Consider the following 17,981-nt stretch of genomic DNA (forward strand, 5'->3'; position numbering starts at 1 on the left):
ATCTGTGGAATGCACTTTTCTATAAACAAGGCCAACTGCTGCCTATCTTAGTTTTTAGGGTCCACAACATCTCATTGTCCACAACATATCATGTCATATATATCCTATCTCTGGCCTCAACGCATCTTCAATTCATCTCAAATTTAACACACATAAGACTTTTACTGGTGTGCTACTGTAGCATATCATCTATTTTCATAGAATTTCACAATTTACCAATGTAACCTGCCTCTGTGTGGCTAAATAGACTCATAGAAGCGATAAGAACATAGCACCTCGCTGTTTACATAGATCAAGAGGTTGCCAGGTCTATTGGGAGGTGCAGCATTCCATAATAGGTTGTGGATGGAATCTGGCATGCGATGTGGACGCAGGCCTCCAGCTCATCAACAATAGCATACCTATGCAGTGGTGCGGAAGGATGACATCTTCCTGGATTTCAGACTGCCGTGCACACATCCTCCCCTACCTCCCCCTCTACACTGTATAAACACCATCAAAACAACACATTACGTGGTCATAGAGAGAAGGAGGAGAGGGAGAGGACAGGCCTCCAGAAGCTAAACTATTCTTAGTGAGTGGAGTCATTATCGGTGACCCTTTCTTTCTCTGCCAGAACCACCTCTGACTGCAGTGACAGCTGCTTCTGGAATACAGCCACACTCCACTATAAGAGCTGGTGCCACTGACAAACATGACAAGATCAACTTTATCAAAGTTATGATGTGTCCCTAGTCTACCAAACTCTTATACCACTGCAGCGTTCAGACAACCATATGTCCTCCTCCGCTCAGAGCACTGGTCAAGTGTGAGGAAACGGGATGACTTCAAGGGCCCAGCAGGGTGCTTGGAAAACTGGAATAGTTACTTTGATAGTACACTACAGTTACGCTAGAGATGCCTTTGGGCTGATGACTCTGGGCTGTTGTTTTGGTGAAGCTCCTGCCCTGGGTTGACCATATACCCCAACTCTGTGCTATATTTACATAGCGCCATCTCTCTGGTATGCACACAACTCCTGGCTGACTTGACAGGGCCTGGCATCTGAACTTCTTATTGGAAGGATCGTTCCAGGAGGGGACTGTTTGCACTCTACTTTCAAAAAATGAAAAAAAACAACACAAAAAACGACACGTGGAGGCTCTGAGCATGCTCCCTGACCCTCTCCAAGCCGGGTAACTCCCTCTCCAGAGAGACGGGGCCCTGTCCAGCCTTGTTAACACTCAGGTGAGTAGGCAGCACTCTGAGCAGGAGTCAAATGTAAAGGCGTGTGTTTTTCACTACAAGTACACACACCAGCTGCAGTGTTCCTCGGCAGAGGTGGTGCTACAGTACAGTACGTAGCTGATGTGTTAGTGGTGTAGCAACACTGGCGGTTCTAGGGGGTGGCAAGGGGTGGCTACCATCCCTGAAAAAAGCCTTGCTACCCCAGTTGCCATCTCTGAAGTTCAAATGTTTATGATGTTTATGGGGGAGATAACCTCTGCCTCCCCAGGTGGAACCCTTGCCACCCTTTTGCCATCCCAGGAAAACTTGATAGAACTGCCACTGTGCAGCAAGTACATTCACTAATATGTATACTGTCAATTCAAATAATCCAATTTCCCCTCCTTCCAACTGGTCAAATGTAGTAAAGAAATAAGACAGGAAAACAATTAAATGAATGACTGGATAACCAACAAGAATGACTGCATAACCAAATGACTGGTAAAACTTCAATGGTCACTTGATCTCATAATGTCTCATAATGTCTCATGATCTCATAATCATATATATATGATAAAACCAATACTTTGTGAATTAGGTCTTCAGTCAGAGACAACAGACAAAGGCAAAATATTTTGGCCATGACATCCTTTTGGTCCACCAAAAGCACTGCTGATCATACATGAGAGTGCTGTTGCCTATGACAGATATTCTCTCTGCAAATTTCACAGGCTGCAAGACAACGGAGTGCCGGTAGAGCCAATGTCAATATTGCCTTTTCTACCCAAAGGTTGATCTGATCGGTAGCGACAGCCAAACCACACCTCTCTGTTTGATTGGTGTAAACCAGGGATCCTATTTCTATTGGTAGTGTAGTATTCAAATGATTTCCTGGAGTAAAAGGAGAATCAGAGAGGCCTAACAGAGGTTCTCACCTGGTCATAGAACTTAGCAGTAACGTGTAAACAAACAAACAGCACAGCTGCATGTTAACTTGCAAACTAATAAACAGCCTTCCTCACAATAGCTTCCTCACACAACCCAGTTATCAAAATATCAGGCACTGACCCTGCTATTGTTACAGTATTGTTTCTTAGCTGTTGGCAACCCTAAAAAAAGGAGCATGAATACCGTAGATTCTGACAACCCGACTCAACCTGTTTCAGATGTCTAATGTTAGAAAGACATGGTCAACACCAGCAAACTAAGACAGAGAGTTCTCAACTCCTGTCAGACATCTTGTCAGTGGGGTGTGACAAGATGGCAGGTTGTGTGGCTCCCCATTGGCAGGTTCTCTTAGGAAAAAGTGAGACAAACCGTGTCACTGGGCCTTGGCTGAAACAATTCAGGGCCTCAGAGTCTTTAATTTTACATATAGCCTTGGAGCCTGGAGAGGATGTCATGGTGTTCATAAAGGGGAATATTGGAAGAAGGAAGAGGGGCTCAGTCATCTGGAACTCTCGGGGCATGATTACTTTCCAGGCAATCATTCCTGCTCTCCCATTATCAGTACTGTCAGCGCGGCTTATCGTTAGCCGCCTGCCGCCCAAACCACAGCCTCAGACATGTCCTCCTAGAAACCATGATGCATTGTGCTAATGAGCTTACAGCCCGGAGCTGAGCAAAATTGTTTTTTAAAGGTTATTATTGAGGGTGGCCTTTTGGCTGGCCTCTTAATTTCATCAGTGAAGCCCTATTAAACAGCAAAGGTCTTGGGGGAGTAGGCCATTGTAAAGGACCCTTTGACATCCTCTTGGTGGTGATTGCATAACTATGACATGTTTTTAGAGGCGGATGGCCAAGCCATCCAGCCACGACTCAACACTCACAAAAATTAATTCAGTAGCAGTAGCTAACGTCAAGGTGTCATGGTGGGCTGAAATTCTGATTCGACAAACTAAAGGTTTTGCTTTCTGAAGTGTAAGATAAGCTTTAGATAATTAATTCCCTTTATGATCTCTAGGTCTAAAAGCCATGTCCCCAGTTGGTTGATCATAATAAAGCAGGTATATTTTTAACTAAGTGTGTACTGATATAGTATTGGCACTGATAATGCTATCATGAGAGGTTCCCTTACGCAATGAGCTATAGAGGATGACTGTTTGGAAGTTGTGCCGTTATTTGCAAGATAGAATGTCAGAATGTTTGCCTTGTGGCGTCTGATACATTGATAGAAATTAAACAGTAATTTTTTTGTATAAAGAGGTTGAGAAAAGCACTCTGAGCCTGAATCCTTACTCTCTACGTAACAATGAGCATCTGAAGTTACATCTGTAAGTGTATAAGCTTCCAACTCTTGATGTTGAGTATATGATATGGTGTTCTCACTCTCAATGTTACACTCTCTCAATGTTACATTGAGCCCGAAATATCTCCACTTAAAAAGCCATTGCCTCTGAGACAGGCATAAAATAAGCAACCAAATTGAGTGTGTAATGTAGGTCATGTTTTTACAGGATTTGAGATGGTTGAATATTCTACAGAGTTAACTACACATGCACGCGCGCGCGCACACACACACACCAACCCCATTACCCATGTGTGTGGTGGGGTACATGATAGGCTGTTTCAACCAACAAACAGGATCAGATATGGCACAGTTTCATCAGTTAAAGTCAACTCTATCCAGCTTTACAAATTGTAACAGGTAAAGCAAAACACGCTGAGGCAGTATTGAATCGCACACAACGTGACATGATATAATATGTCATGATGAGTAAGAAAACAAGCATGCAGAGTTTCATGTCACGTAGAAGCTACAGACGGTTTTCTTGGTGCATTTTGGAGGGAGGTGCTGTGCAACCTTGCGGGAGATGCAGATCTTTGAATTTGCTGCTCTGAGTCAGATAACCAAGAGCTGTGAGCCGTGCAGACAGATTTCAGAATACACTGGTATCAAGCTCTGATCTGAACACAAAGCCCACCTCTCCACCTGCGGAAAGGAGGTTGCCTCTCCCAGCATTTACTAACCACAGACTCTTAGTCAGACACTTCTGAATGGAAATGAGCTGATAAAATAACATATTTGGGTGTTTTTCATGTTTTTTTGTTATTGTTATATTTTTTGAGAGTCTAATGCCAGGAATGAGTGGGCCATAGTGTGGAATATGACAACAAATCCTTACTGTGTCATCGTCAACAACAGCAGGCCAGACAGACTGGTCTTTAATGTGATTACCACCAGTCCTGTCAGCATCAGATAAAAAAACAAACAAAGAAGCTTCAGGCATGAAAACAGCCTCCCTGCAGGGTCCTCTCACCTGCACCAAAGGGATCCACCCAGCGGGCACCGCAGGAAAACACAGGGCTCAGTGTACCCAGGTGGGCCGCCACCGACCCCCCTGAGGCACGGAGCGGGCCCCAGAGCCTGAACCATACTAGTCCAAGGGCTGGGCCACAATGAGAAGCAGATGTGCCCTCTGGCTTTCGTTTGTTGGCCCAGGAAAAGGCCAGCTTTTATTGTGCGCTTCTTACTTTACTTTATTTAAAAAAATATATATATATTGTGGTTGTGTTTCCGGCGAGTATCAAACCCAGGTTGCCCATGTGCTTCAAGGCTATATATACTCAGACTTGATATCAGCCTCAAGTATCTGTTGGTCTGAGCTATCTGCACTCATGACTTAGTTTGCTTGGCAGAGGATAGATGTTGATGCGCTATACAAATAAAGCTTTGATTGATTGATTGATTGATGTTACAATCAAATAAAGTCTACGTTTACGCTAATATGTTATCATTTTAATTTAAAAAAAGTTTCAAAGCATCATATGCCTCAAACGCCCAAAGATGCTAACAGTGTCCTTGTCCTAAATAGGCCTTTTAAATAGAAAACAATGACCAAAAATACGTCCTCTGCTCTGCTCCAATTTGACTTTGGTGGAACTCCTCACACAGTGACTCACACACTATTTCTGGACATGTTCTGTTTATTTTTAGACCCTTTGAGGGTCTCAGTTCCAAAATAAGATCAGAGCCATTGGAACAGATACACATGCTACAGTACCCTCCCTTGTTGAGGTCCTGCAGATGAGCAACATTATGCAAATATGTAATAAAAAAAACATGGTGATCCCTATCTATTGATCTCAAACTGACATTTACATTCAGGGTCTATTAATAGCTCCTACTACTATTACCCATCTATGTTCTTTTGTTATGCACCCCGGAACCTCATAGGATGGGTCAGCCTACATGGGAGAGAGTTTAGTGGCAGGTTTTGAGCTGTTAAATGATAGATTTATATGAAATGGATTAATGGTATAGAAATGCCCTTTGAACTTTTTTTCCCACCAATAGGAGACCAGTGGCTGGTATGCACACACCAATAAAGAGGGCTGAGACGTCTTACGCAACCTCCTTGCCCTCTGCCAGGAAAGGAACAAAGAGTCAGTTCCGGAGGTAATATCCAATCGGTCACTATGATGAAGTGTTGAAATAGGCCTACTCGTCGCTGACCCCTACTACATAGAGTACCGGCTACAATCACCTGTCGTACCAGGTTGCTACGCCGATACAAAGTACTTCGTCCAATCATTGATAAGACTGGTTAATGTTTGAATGTAAAGGCCAACATCTTAAGTGCTCCGCAGCTACACACTCTTATTTATGACTTTATTTATGAATTTATGATCACTTTGAGCAAAGAGACAATACATACACAACTTTCCCTCCCTGTGCTACTGCCCCCTGCTGGAGGGGCCACTGCTGCTTCTGTTGAAGTGGAGTTTTCTCTCCTCTTAGAAGGATCCAACAACTTGTCAGCATCATCCGTACTGTGAGAAAATTGTGCAACAGTCATCTTGTCAGAAGAGACTAACTTCTCCCCAAAGAGAAAAGATTCAACCTTTCTCTTTGTTTGCAGGGGTAACTGAACAAAGTGACTTTCTCAAACATCCTCTACTCCATCCGCTGATGAATGATCCTCCAGAAATGACCATTGCTATGAGAGACAACAACAAACAAACTGACAGATTGCACTAACAGCCCATGATAGACCATCACTAATGACTGGAAAATAAGCCTTGTCCAGATACAGCTAAGACATACTACAAATATTTAAATTCCACAAAGTATAACAATATCACTCAGAAAGGGTGTTAGTGAGAGGTATTATTTAAGGTATTCCACTCATCCCTACCACTCAAACTGCGATATTGGTTGTGGGTCTACCTTAAAAAAAAAAGTCTAAAGTTAGTTCCAAACCCTTTCTGTCCACTGAGCTACAAATTGCATATTGCTTCTGGATGTGGATATAAAACATCTGGACAGTAAAAGTCCTTGGAGCCTTAAAAGCAGGCATCTGTGTGAGAGTGGAGCAGTCAGAGACACAGGCTTGGCTTCATCACAGACCACACCAAGATGAACTCCGTGCTCGTACTCTGGACTTTGCCCATGCTGGCTTCTGTGGTGGTGGTGATGGTGGTGGCCCAGCCCGACTCCGACCCAGAGATCTCCTGGGTCAACACGTTCCGCCAAGGCTTCAACTTCCAGTGCCCTCATGGAGAGGCCCTGGTGGCCATCCGCAGCCGTTTCAGCGAGAAGGAAGGGTCAGACCGGCTGTGGACTTTCGCTTGCCAGCCTACGCCCAGTGGCATGGGGGAGCCCATGGACTGTTGGTGGGACGACATCAACCACAGAGTGGTAGGTCCTCTCTGGTCCTCTCACACGGGACTTGTTTCTCTGCTGCTGCTCTCTGGCATACTGCTCTCTGAGAGTCAATCAGGGCTGCTTTTAACAAGCCTGGAGAGATAGAGCTGTGCTATGATGACCTGAGTTTGTGAAGAGAGATAGACACCAGGGGGCTAGACAGTAGCAACATCTTTGAGGAGATAATGTCACGTTGCATTCACTTCCAAAGCTGCAACCCAGCTACTCTGAGAATAAGCTCCCTGATTTGTCTCCTCGGTGTCTGTGGTACAAAATCCACAGCTTATCTAGGATTAAAAGATCAGCCCTATTTACTGCCTGCTCTCTCTAAGAATCTGTACAAGAGGATACCTCATAGGTAGGTTAGTAGGTACTTCAATCCTCTAGGGGGAATTGATAGTAGGCACTATCAATCCTTGAGGGGAAATTGCACTGTTACACCAGTCACATTCAGGGGTACAATAGGTGCAATTATAAATACTTTATTCTATACAATATATGTCTTGGGAAAATGTGTTCAAATTCTTTGTGTATGAGTAATCATAGAAGATGAGTACTTCTCAAAAATAGAAATTGTCCTTGGGGGAATTGGCTGTGGAGTTCTCATGGTTTCTCAGATGAATCCCAAGCGCATCGTTAAACTCTCCTCATGATTGCAGGAGAATCAGGCATCTCTGACATGTAGCTTTAATAAATAAATAAAAAAATAAAAAATCAAGGCTACTGATATGCATTTCCAGTTAACTATCCCTTTAAAGTCACAATGTGTGAATTGCTTTTCATCAATGAAACAAAGGTACTGATGAAAGATGGCGTGTGTGCTTGGTGTTATGGAGAAAGGAGAACTGTAAAAACAATCTGGGGTGAACAGCGTTGACCCATCTGTGGGCGGCAAGTTATTGTTCCAGAGAGCTGGGGGAAGTTTTGAATGTCAACACATCACCTTCAATCTCAAAGTCAAAGTCTTATATTTATCACACATGCAGTGACAGAGTGACAGTGTAATCTGAACACTAAAATGCTCTAGATTTATATGCAGAGTGACTGTCATCCGGACAATGAATTGCTCTAGCTCATTACTTAACCTGACATGCCTTGAAGTATCAATCATCCCTATTCTTTTATCCTCACCCCCACCCCTCCTTAACTGTGGGACACTGCGGTCCACCTTTCTCTGACATGCACCATTGACGCAAGTACTACAAACGTCTCTATTACCCCACAACACAGGCCCGTACAGGCCCTGGTTGGGGCTGGAGCATGGCTGCTGTTGCATTAACAAAACCACTCCCGTGTTGTTCTGGCTCACCCACTGCCGTGCCACGCCCTCTACCCTCATTTGATACACAAAGGCACAGGAAGCTGCAGACACACAGAGAGAATGACATGAGTTTGGTTATTGGAAGATTGATGCGCTGCAGAACACTCTGGATGCTGTAATCTTTCCGGCAGGCCGTTGTACCCCTTTAGATGACTCACATGATGAAATGTGCAAAGAGTTTTATTGAAGTACTGTTTGTAAACCAAATTAGCCTTATTTCCCCCTGGGGATTATTAAAGTAGATATCTGTCCGTCTGTCTGTCTTTCTGTCTATCTGTCTGTATGCCTTGTTGTCTGAACCAGCATGGCTGTTGAGAACAGACCAGGATGTGTAGTCATCTGTGGCAAAGGACTAATTAACGGATTACAAGTTCCCAGCAAGCAACAGCAGCGAGGAACAATGTAGGCGTTGTTATTTTGCACAGTAGAGCCCCAGACTTATTCTTTTTCAGCTCTTGCTTATCCAACCAATACTTAGTCTGTCTGCGCTCATAAACAGAAGGGTGCCTCTGCAATTTCCCAGATCTTAAAGGTTAAACTGTGAAACTATGAGGTTCTCCATAAGTAATGTGTCAATAAGGTGCTTTATGTACTTGCAGACCCTTTCGTTCATGCATTGACATTGGCTTGGCACAACCTGATGATACCAATGCCAGAAAAAAAAACACAAAATGGCATGGATAGTTCAAATAAAACTAACCATTTGTGAAGTAGTGTCCTATAAAATTGAATCGTTTAATGCAGGTATATCTATCCAGCGGTAATTCGGTGCAGGTACGGTTACCACCAGCCAGGTCTGGAGAGTAAGGCGTCTCTGCTGAGGGATGACCCGTCCTCTGGGCCCTGCGCTGGGCCACCCTCCTGTTCTGGACCCCCTGCTGCTCTGCCAGCTCACAAGGGGATTTCCCTCAGAGTAATTGGGCTCAGTCTGGATTCTCTGTATCCCCTGGAAGATCCACTAGTAAATAAATAGTCCCATATTTCCCTTCTGCCATTAGCAGTCATCTCTATGCTCATGGCAAGAGTTTCTCTGTGTCTTGACTGTGAGTCAAAATTGTCAGTTTGTGAACTTGTAAAACCTCATCTTCTCTCTGATAAATCTACTCTCATTGGCAAGTTTATATCTAGGTGAATCTACATGGTGTGACCTCAAAATGTTTAAAGACAGAAAACATTGTCTTTGATTTGATTTGTTTTGAGCTACATGTTGCTACTCCATGATTGCTACACATTGAACTCAAAGCAATGTCTCTAATGTGAGCAATGTTGCTGGCCTGACAAGGCAATTTGTATCGCACATTTCCGCAACAAGTGCTTTACATGAGGCATTAAAAGCATCAAGACAAAGTGCAACACATAAAAGGTCATATAAAACGAAATGCAAAATAGGACATTTAAAACAAAATGCACAAAAAATAAAATACAGGAATAAAAGTTACAGTGCAGTGTATTAATTATTTGATTTAATAAAAAGCAACGGCAAAAAGAAAAGTCTTCAGTCTTGATTTAAAATAACTGAGAGTTGCAGCAGACCTGCAGTTTTCTGGAAGTTTGTTCCAGATATGTGGAGCATAAAAACTGAACGCTGCTTCTTCATGTTTTATTTTAACTCTGGGGACAGAAAGCAGGCCTGTGCCAGACGACCTGAGAGGTCTGGAAGGTTCATAACGTAGCAGCAGATCAGAAATATATTTTGGCCCTAAACCATTCAGTGCTTTATAAACCAACAGCAGTATTTTAAAGTCAACTCTTTGACAGACAGGAAGCCAGTGTAAGGACCTCAGAACTGGAGTGATGTGATCCACTTTCTTGGTCTTAGTGAGGACTCGAGCAGCAGCGTTCTGAATAAGCTGATCGATTTTTTAGAGAGACCTGTAAACACAGCGTTACTAGTAGTCGAGTCTACTGAAGATACACGCATGGTCAAGTTTTTACAGATCCTGCTGAGACATAAATCATTATATTATATCATTGATATATTCTTCGGGCTGACTTTGTAATTGTCTTAATGTGACTGTTGAAATTCAGGTCTGAGTCCATGACTACACCAAGATTTCTGTCTTCGTTTGTGGTTTTTAGCATTACTGATTGGAGCTGAGCGCTGACTTTTAATTGTTCTTCTTTGGATCCAAAGACAATTACTTCAGTTTTATTTTTGTTTAGTTGAACAAAGATCTGGCACATCCAATCGTTGACTTATTCAATACACTTACTCAGCGGTTGTATGGGATTGTAGTCCCCTGGTGATATAAATTTGTATGTCGTTTGCATAGCTATGGTAGCATATTTTGTTGTTTTCCATAATTTGAGCTAGTGGGAGCATGTAAATGTTGAACAGAAGAGGCCCCAGAATGGAGCCTTGGGGAACTCCACAGGTCATTTTTGTCCGTTCAGATTTGTAATTACCTAGACACAAAGTAGTCCCTGTCCTTCAAGTAGGATTCAAACCAGTCTAGCTCTGTGCCAGAAATTCCCAGCCAGTTTTCCAGTCGGCCTAGTAATATGTTGTGGTCAACTGTGTCGAATGCAGCGCTGAGATCCAGTAATACTAAGACTGAAATTCTGCCATTGTCTGTGTTTAAATGGATGTAATTGAAGACCTTTACAAGAGCAGTCTTGGTGCTGTGGTGTGGTCGAAATCCTGACTGGAAGACATCAAAACAATTATTTAGTGCCAGGAAGTTGTTCAGCTGTTGAAAAACGTACTTTTCAATGATTTTACTTAAAAACGGAAGGTTTGATATGGGCCTATAATTGTTCATTTGTGAGGTGTCTAGATTATTCTTTTTTAAGAGTGGCTTGACGACTGCAGTTTTCAGGGTTTGTGGGAACACACCTGAAAGAAGAGATGTGTTTACAATTTGTAGTAAATCAGAGTCAGTTAGATACATTTAAAAAAAAAAACTGTAGGCAGAATATCAAGGCAACTGGAGGAGGTTTTCTGATATTGTATAATGTCCTCCAGGGTTTTATGGTTGATCGGATAAAAGTGTGTCATGGTATTGATTTTAAGTGGACACTGGGACAACACATATCCTGTACCTGATATGGAGGCACTGACTGCTTTTCTAATTTTTTTTTATTTTGTCAGTGAAGAATGAGGCAAATTCATTGCAGGCCCTGGTGGATAGAAGTTCAGAGGCTACTGACGCAGGAGGGTTTGTTCTATCCACAGTGGCAAACAAAGCACTTGCATTATTATTGTTTGATGATGTTAGAAAATAAGGACTGCTCTGCATTTCTCAGCTCCAAATTATAAATGCGAAGTCTCTCTTTATAGATGTTATAATGAACATGGAGATATGTTTTTCGCCACCTGCGTTCAGCTTTTCAACACTCTCTTTTTTCTATTCTGACCAGCGTGGCGTTTCTCCATCAATAATATTTGTAATTTTAGAATTGAAATTATCTACAAGCTCATTGACTGATACCCAAGAGAAGGCAGGTGTGGACAAGAAAGCTTGAGTAAATATTTCACTGGTGTTTTCAGTGATGTATCGTTTTGTGATGACCTCTGTTTGAACATTTGTGTGCATGGAGATAGTACTCGAGACTCAACGAAAACACAGGAATAATCAGAGAGCACAACATCAGACACCTCTCAAATGTCTTTCCTGCTAGAGACCAGACATTTAATAAAGCTAAATTTTGTGTGCTAAATGTATTATCTGCCCAGTTTTCTGTGATAGTTTGTGGCTGACGAGGAATGGATGCTAAATTTGATCAATTTGCAGAACCAGTTGAGTGTTTCCTGTTATTTAGTAGATCAGTTAAGGGTTGTTGGTAAGAGTTGGTTCTTAAGGGTGGTTAGAGAGGGTGTATCTTTGTGACTCGCCCCTCAATACTGAAAGCTCTGTTTTGTTTCATGAGAAACACCTCAAGTTCTTTAGATACAACAGCCCCATTGTTGACTGATACTCCCTATCTTTAGTTCCAGGGTTGTTTGTATGATGTTGAGCCTGCTTTCCACTGAGAGCTCCACTCAATCAATTGGCTGATAATGCTAGGGCTCTCCAGCCACACTTATCCCTCATTAGCATAGCTATCTGTCTGAATTACAGCCTGGCTGAAACGTTGTTCTGCTGGGAAAGGCTTAGCCTATCCTCATTGGTTAGAAGGCTGTGGGCTGTGCCTGTGTTGCCATGACAAAAGGCTAGAGATCACCGTGTCTACGGATCTGTTGTGATGACAACTAGCAGTATGGGCCGTAAACAAGCTGTCAACAAACCTGTGTGTACGCCCCCTAATCACCTGTGAGACAGCCATCTGCTCCCCCATGTTCTCCACCAGGACATGCATGCACACACCTACCGCTCTCTTCTTGCAGGAGTAGGCTAATGGACACATTTAGACATCGTCGCTTCAAGTTAATGGCCACAAAGATGGGTCTCAGTCCTGACGGCGCTGAATAATAGTAAATCAAGCTTGTATAGCGCATTTCTTGAACCCAATACCCTGGACAACAATGTAGACTGATGCATGTCATAGTAGATGGATGCTGCTCAATGTTGCATGAACTTTGGATCTAAAATGTCATTAACACAATTCTTAAAGGTCCATGCGCTGGAAATCATTCATTAAGATGTGTCGCCTGCCTGTCATCTCTGTTGATAATAGTATCCTATTACACTGGTACAACAAACATGTGTGGTGTAGTTGGGGACTGGCCTCTTGTGATAGAAGCCTACTCTACCTACCTATACCTACCTACCTACAGTATAGAATTCTAGCATGTTTGTCTTATTTCCCTACATTAGAGAGGTACGTAGACTGTAAACCAGTAACGTGGACTACTTTCTTCATCATAGATGGCGTTGTTGGCTCCTCGTGCCTCAGTAGATCCTGACTCAGGCCCTCATGTTCCTCTCAGGTCTTCCACATGCACCAACAACGGGGTCGTGACCGGAGTACAGAGCAAGTACTTTGAAGCCGTCCTTGACCGCGAGCGGCAGTTCTACTGTTGCCGGTACAGCCACCGCTGTCCCTACTCCTGCTGGTACGTCCGCAAATCCTGCTGCCAACTTCATGATGAGAGGAGTTGATTTCTTTGTCATATACATGATATCGGTACATGGGTACAATGAAATGCTTGAATAAAACCATAAGACAAACTAGAATGTACATTTCCTGAATGAAATGTAATGTGGCCTGCTCCATGCAACCTCAGGGCATGGGACCTGCATTTTGTACACAGGGCAAACAAACACCCCTGAGTCCTTGAACATGAACTCTGCACCGCAGCATGAGCCTACTCTGGGTCTGCATCCTGATAGATAGATATTCATTCATTCATTTCATATCCTGTCTGTCTCTCTCTGTGCTCCACAGGAAGACCAGCGACCTGCCAGAGCACTACACCCAGGAGGCCGAGTTGGTGGTCCCCAGCTATGGCTTCTTCATCAGGGGGGCCCAGACCACTTTCAGTGGGGTTCTCAGGTTTGCAGGCCTTAAGTGGCTTCTCAAAACCTGCTCCCATGTAGACCCACGGTGTTGAGTGGAAGACACTTCCTCTATTTGATTTCTACTACCATGAGGCAGCAGTTTCGGATCTAACAGGATGCTTGAAATAACAAGCTTTCTTCTTTGTCTTTGTTTCAGAGATCGGCAGTGGAAGTATATCTTGTGCAGGATGACAGACTTCCACTAAATAAATACACAGTTTTAAAGAAGAACACTAAGATGGTGTTCTGAAGCTGAGTAGGACCCGCCACCTTTTGAAAGCAAATTATAGATCATATACTAAACCACATACTATAATATCACATCATATGGTGTAGAAGCAATGATGCTTTGAAAAGATAAAAGGGTACCCAAACATCTAAGTGAGATCTCTGAGAGGTTCATGGCAGCCTGGTCATCCCACTGTTTAGCCTAATAGCTTGTGTTGTGTGTGTGAAATAACATCTGGAGTGGCTGAGTGGATTTAATTTGAGTGGATGAGTCATAAAGACTGTCACTTTAATGGAGATAGAGTTTTTGGGATGAGCACAAGGACACCCGCAGCTGTACTATGGCTATGAAAGCAGAAGGCCAACAGTTCACCGCGGTTAGAGATTTACCTTTGTTATGCCTAGACACCAACACTGCCCCACCAGGCTAAACCGTCAGCCAGCACTTGTGGCAGTTTTACAACGCATTCATTCCACCCATTCAAAACTTAGTCAAAAGCTTCCCTTTACCCGGCTGAACTCTGCACGGAACGGGTCACCAGCTTCCCCAAATCTAATGGACTACGCTGGGCCCAGTCCAGTGGGTCGTCTACTCTTCTTTCTCTGAGCTGGGTCCGGTCCAGTGGGTCGTCCACTCGTCTTTTTCTGGGATGGGACTGGGCCAGTTGCTTTCAGCACAATTTGTTTATGGCAGCAGCTGTGTCAGGGCGTCAGGCCAAACATCCCAGAGCAACACAAGTTACACAGCCATCCCCAGGGCCATCTGCTGGGGACGAGCCACGCGCCCCGACGGACCCCCAACGCCAGCCGGCCGGCCGGCCGTACCCCCCACCCCCCACTCCCAGGGACACATGATGGAGTTCCCTGGTGCAGAAGCCCGGCCACAGGGTCATACGCAGCACCCCTTGGATGCGGAGCAACGTTCCATCTGAGGTACTTTCCTCCTCGCCTGTTGATATTGTGTTGAGTTGGACACAACATATCAACAAAGCTGAATTTAAGGTTTGGTTGAGGGAGCCACAAAGCTTTAAAAGGTTCAGTTTTTTTTTTTTTTTTTAATCAGTGGCCATTCAGTGTATAATTATAGGATACATGTTGAACACTAAGCAGAGTACTGGCGAGAAAACAGAGGAGTGACTTTTGGTCTAAACTTTTAACTAGCACAACGTCAGCAACAACTGCATGCACCATAAGATGTGCAAAAAAACATTTGCTCTCCTAAGATGAACACTATACCAGTATGCACACCAATCACAGACACTGGTCATACTCTCATTCCTGCAAAAATACCACCTTTTTACCACCTCAGTTTCACGCTCTACTCGTAAGCAGATCACACTAGGTTATTTTTCTCCTGCCAGTTCAACTGCCTATTGTAGGTTGTTTTTTTACTTCTTCTTCCAGATCAGGACATGGGGACAGTGAGTGCAGTAGCTGGCATGTTACATTAGGCACAGGCTAGTGAGTGCCCAGCCACCCCCACCCCCACCTAGAGCTGGCTCTGACCCGGCAGACGGGGCTGAGTGAGAGGAGGAGATGAGGAACAGGACGTTTCTCCAGCTCGTTGGGGATTAGCAGCGGAGGTCTGGGAATAAGTGACTCATGCCTAGTAGTAGGACGGCATGGTGGAGAGAATGCCCGCTACCCTCCCACGTCGGTCACATTTCCGTGACGACGATGGGACTGTGTCACATTTTTTCTGTTGATGTCCTCTATCATTTTGACCTGGCATATGGAGAGTGAAGTCCTTGATGTCCCTGCAGTAGTCCTGCCAGTATCCCTTGAGGATTCATGAACGGGCCTCAGTTACCATTCCTATCACAACACTTTCCTCATTCCCTCTCCTAGTGCGTTTCTAGCCTATAGATTCACCTGTCTCAGCTATGAAAGCTATCTTAAGTCAACGATCAAGTGGTTTTTACTCTGGTATGCATTCACTCCTTGTAAATGGACATGTGGTAGTATGGTATGGTGAGCAGTGTCTCTCAATCATTACACCGGCTTGGTCTTTCCACCATTTACTTGACCTGTGAGGTTTTCTATTTAACTTTCCAACAGGTGTAAGTTGTTGGGGAGAGAATGATGCATCCTGGTTGGTGTTAAGATGAAGACTGAGATGAGGATAAACAAATGCTTGAGAGCAGGCAAAGGTCCAGCGTGTGTCCGATTGTGGGTGACCCTGACACCCTGCCCCAGCATAGCACCAGAGACAGCCTGTTTATTTAGGGAGCCTTCAACGGGCCCCTGCAGCTATACTCTCCTTTGGGGATAAGAACAGCTGCCTCTCCTGATGTCAGATAACTGATAGGCTACAGAGAAACCTTTGTGTGTATGTTTGCGTTTTTTATTTTATTTTAACATCAATTATTGATGGCCACACAACAAAAGAAGTGTATGTAAAGAAGTCTATGCATGTACAGTATATACACTAACACAGTGCCGTAAAAATGGAGGAAGGAACTCTGGTGTTTACCCTGCTATTAATAGAACAGCCCGGAGATGCCATCCTAACAAAATGGAGTCACCATACCCAGCCTGTCAGTCTACGAACCACAACTGACCCTGCAGTAAACATGAGCTGGCCGAGCCCAGGGCAATCCCTCTCCTGCTGCCTGCAGATGCCATGCTACCACTGTGCAGCTCCCTGTGTGATTCCCTGGAAGTCTGTCAGTATTCTAGGCACATAGACCTGTGGGGGGGGGGGGGCAGTTCTCATGTCTGTTTATGAGGCCGAGTAGCCCTACACACTGGTTCTCTGACTGACAGAGCATAGCTAACATCAATTAATGGCGGTTAGGCTGTTTGAGATCTTAATGTAGGTCTATTATCAGACCTTGCTACCCACCTCGTTCCCAGCGCCGTCACAGAGCTGAGACTTGGGAGGAGGCCAATGCATTGTGGGAACCGGGAGATGTAAGTTGAGCTTGGTGATTTTAAGACAGCGGTTCCCAGCCCTCCTGGGCTCTCTCCCTCTCTCCCTGCTGGCCAAGCCTACAGACAAAAGCATCATTATTACCGCTAGATTCTTCACCAGAGTCTTCAGTGTAGTAGCACAGAATACATCAGAGGTTTATAGCCATTTATGGGTAGGGCTGAATGGACCTGTGACTCTTTGCTTAGTCAGTGATTTATTAAAGCTGTCTTAACTGGAAGACTCTGGAACTTACCAGAAGATTCCAATGGCCATGTTGCTGGTTCTTTGTCCCTCTAATAAGACATGCTATATTAGTTCACTGTCTATACTTGGAGGGCTTAGAACTTACCCTACTTGGAACACCACAATTTGGTATAAGTGTGTTATTTACACTCTTATACATTTGGATTTCTGTAGGCCTGTATGTTGTATCTATTGGAAACTAGTCTGTGTTACTTTGTTGTCTTTTGATGCTGTAGCCTAACAGTGCAATCTCCCCACCATGGATCAATAAACTACAACTACTACTACTACAACAACTAGTAGGCCTACTACTAGGCTACTACTACTACTACTACTACTACTACTACTACTGCTACTACTATTACTACAACTACTACTACTACTACTACTACTACAACTACTACTACTACTACTACTACTACTACTACTACTACTACTACCTACTACTAATAGGGATGTTCACGGGAATGGGGGTACTCCACAGGAGAAGAAAATTAACAATATTTTGATATGACTTGATCTTCCTGAAAGTGAAAGTTCAAGAGTGTAAACAGATGCACTGACGGAATGTCAGCGTGTCAAAGCCAGAGTGTTGGCCAGCAGCCCAGGCAGTGTAAGAGCATGACCCACTTCCAGGATAGTGTTATATGAAACATAACCTTCTCGCACCATGTAACATGTGTGCCTCTCAGAGTTTAGTTCAGTTTATTTGTTTATTTGGCAGGGACAGGGCACATAAAAAAGAAGCCAGAATTAGCCAAGAAGGCATCCATAGTCTCTGGACAGGTTAAATAAATAAATACATAAATAAATAAATAATAAAGGCATTGGACGCATATATCCAGACATACATTGGTTACAGTGTCAGTAGTATGTCTATACACATACAAATCAAATAAGTAGAGATCTGCACATCAGTATAAAATCTATAGACAGTTAATAATAGACATCGGCACTACATCATACAGTTAATAAAAGGAA

At 43.7% G+C, this 17,981-nt stretch overlaps 1 protein-coding gene across 1 annotated transcript; it reads left to right on the top strand.

Moving 5' to 3' along the window:
- Positions 1-6,565: 6,565 nt before the first annotated feature.
- Positions 6,566-13,821, top strand: dpt (dermatopontin; the record flags this gene model as incomplete). The annotated part of the gene is made up of 4 exons (XM_084443927.1): positions 6,566-6,861; positions 13,045-13,170; positions 13,503-13,610; positions 13,773-13,821. The coding sequence occupies 4 exons, from the start codon at positions 6,566-6,568 to the stop codon at positions 13,819-13,821; spliced, it is 579 nt and encodes a 192-aa protein (XP_084300053.1).
- Between the last annotated feature and the right edge of the window lie 4,160 nt (positions 13,822-17,981).

Source organism: Borostomias antarcticus (genome assembly GCF_949987555.1).
Source record: "Borostomias antarcticus genome assembly, chromosome: 10".
Taxonomy (NCBI): Eukaryota; Metazoa; Chordata; class Actinopteri; order Stomiiformes; family Stomiidae; genus Borostomias; species Borostomias antarcticus.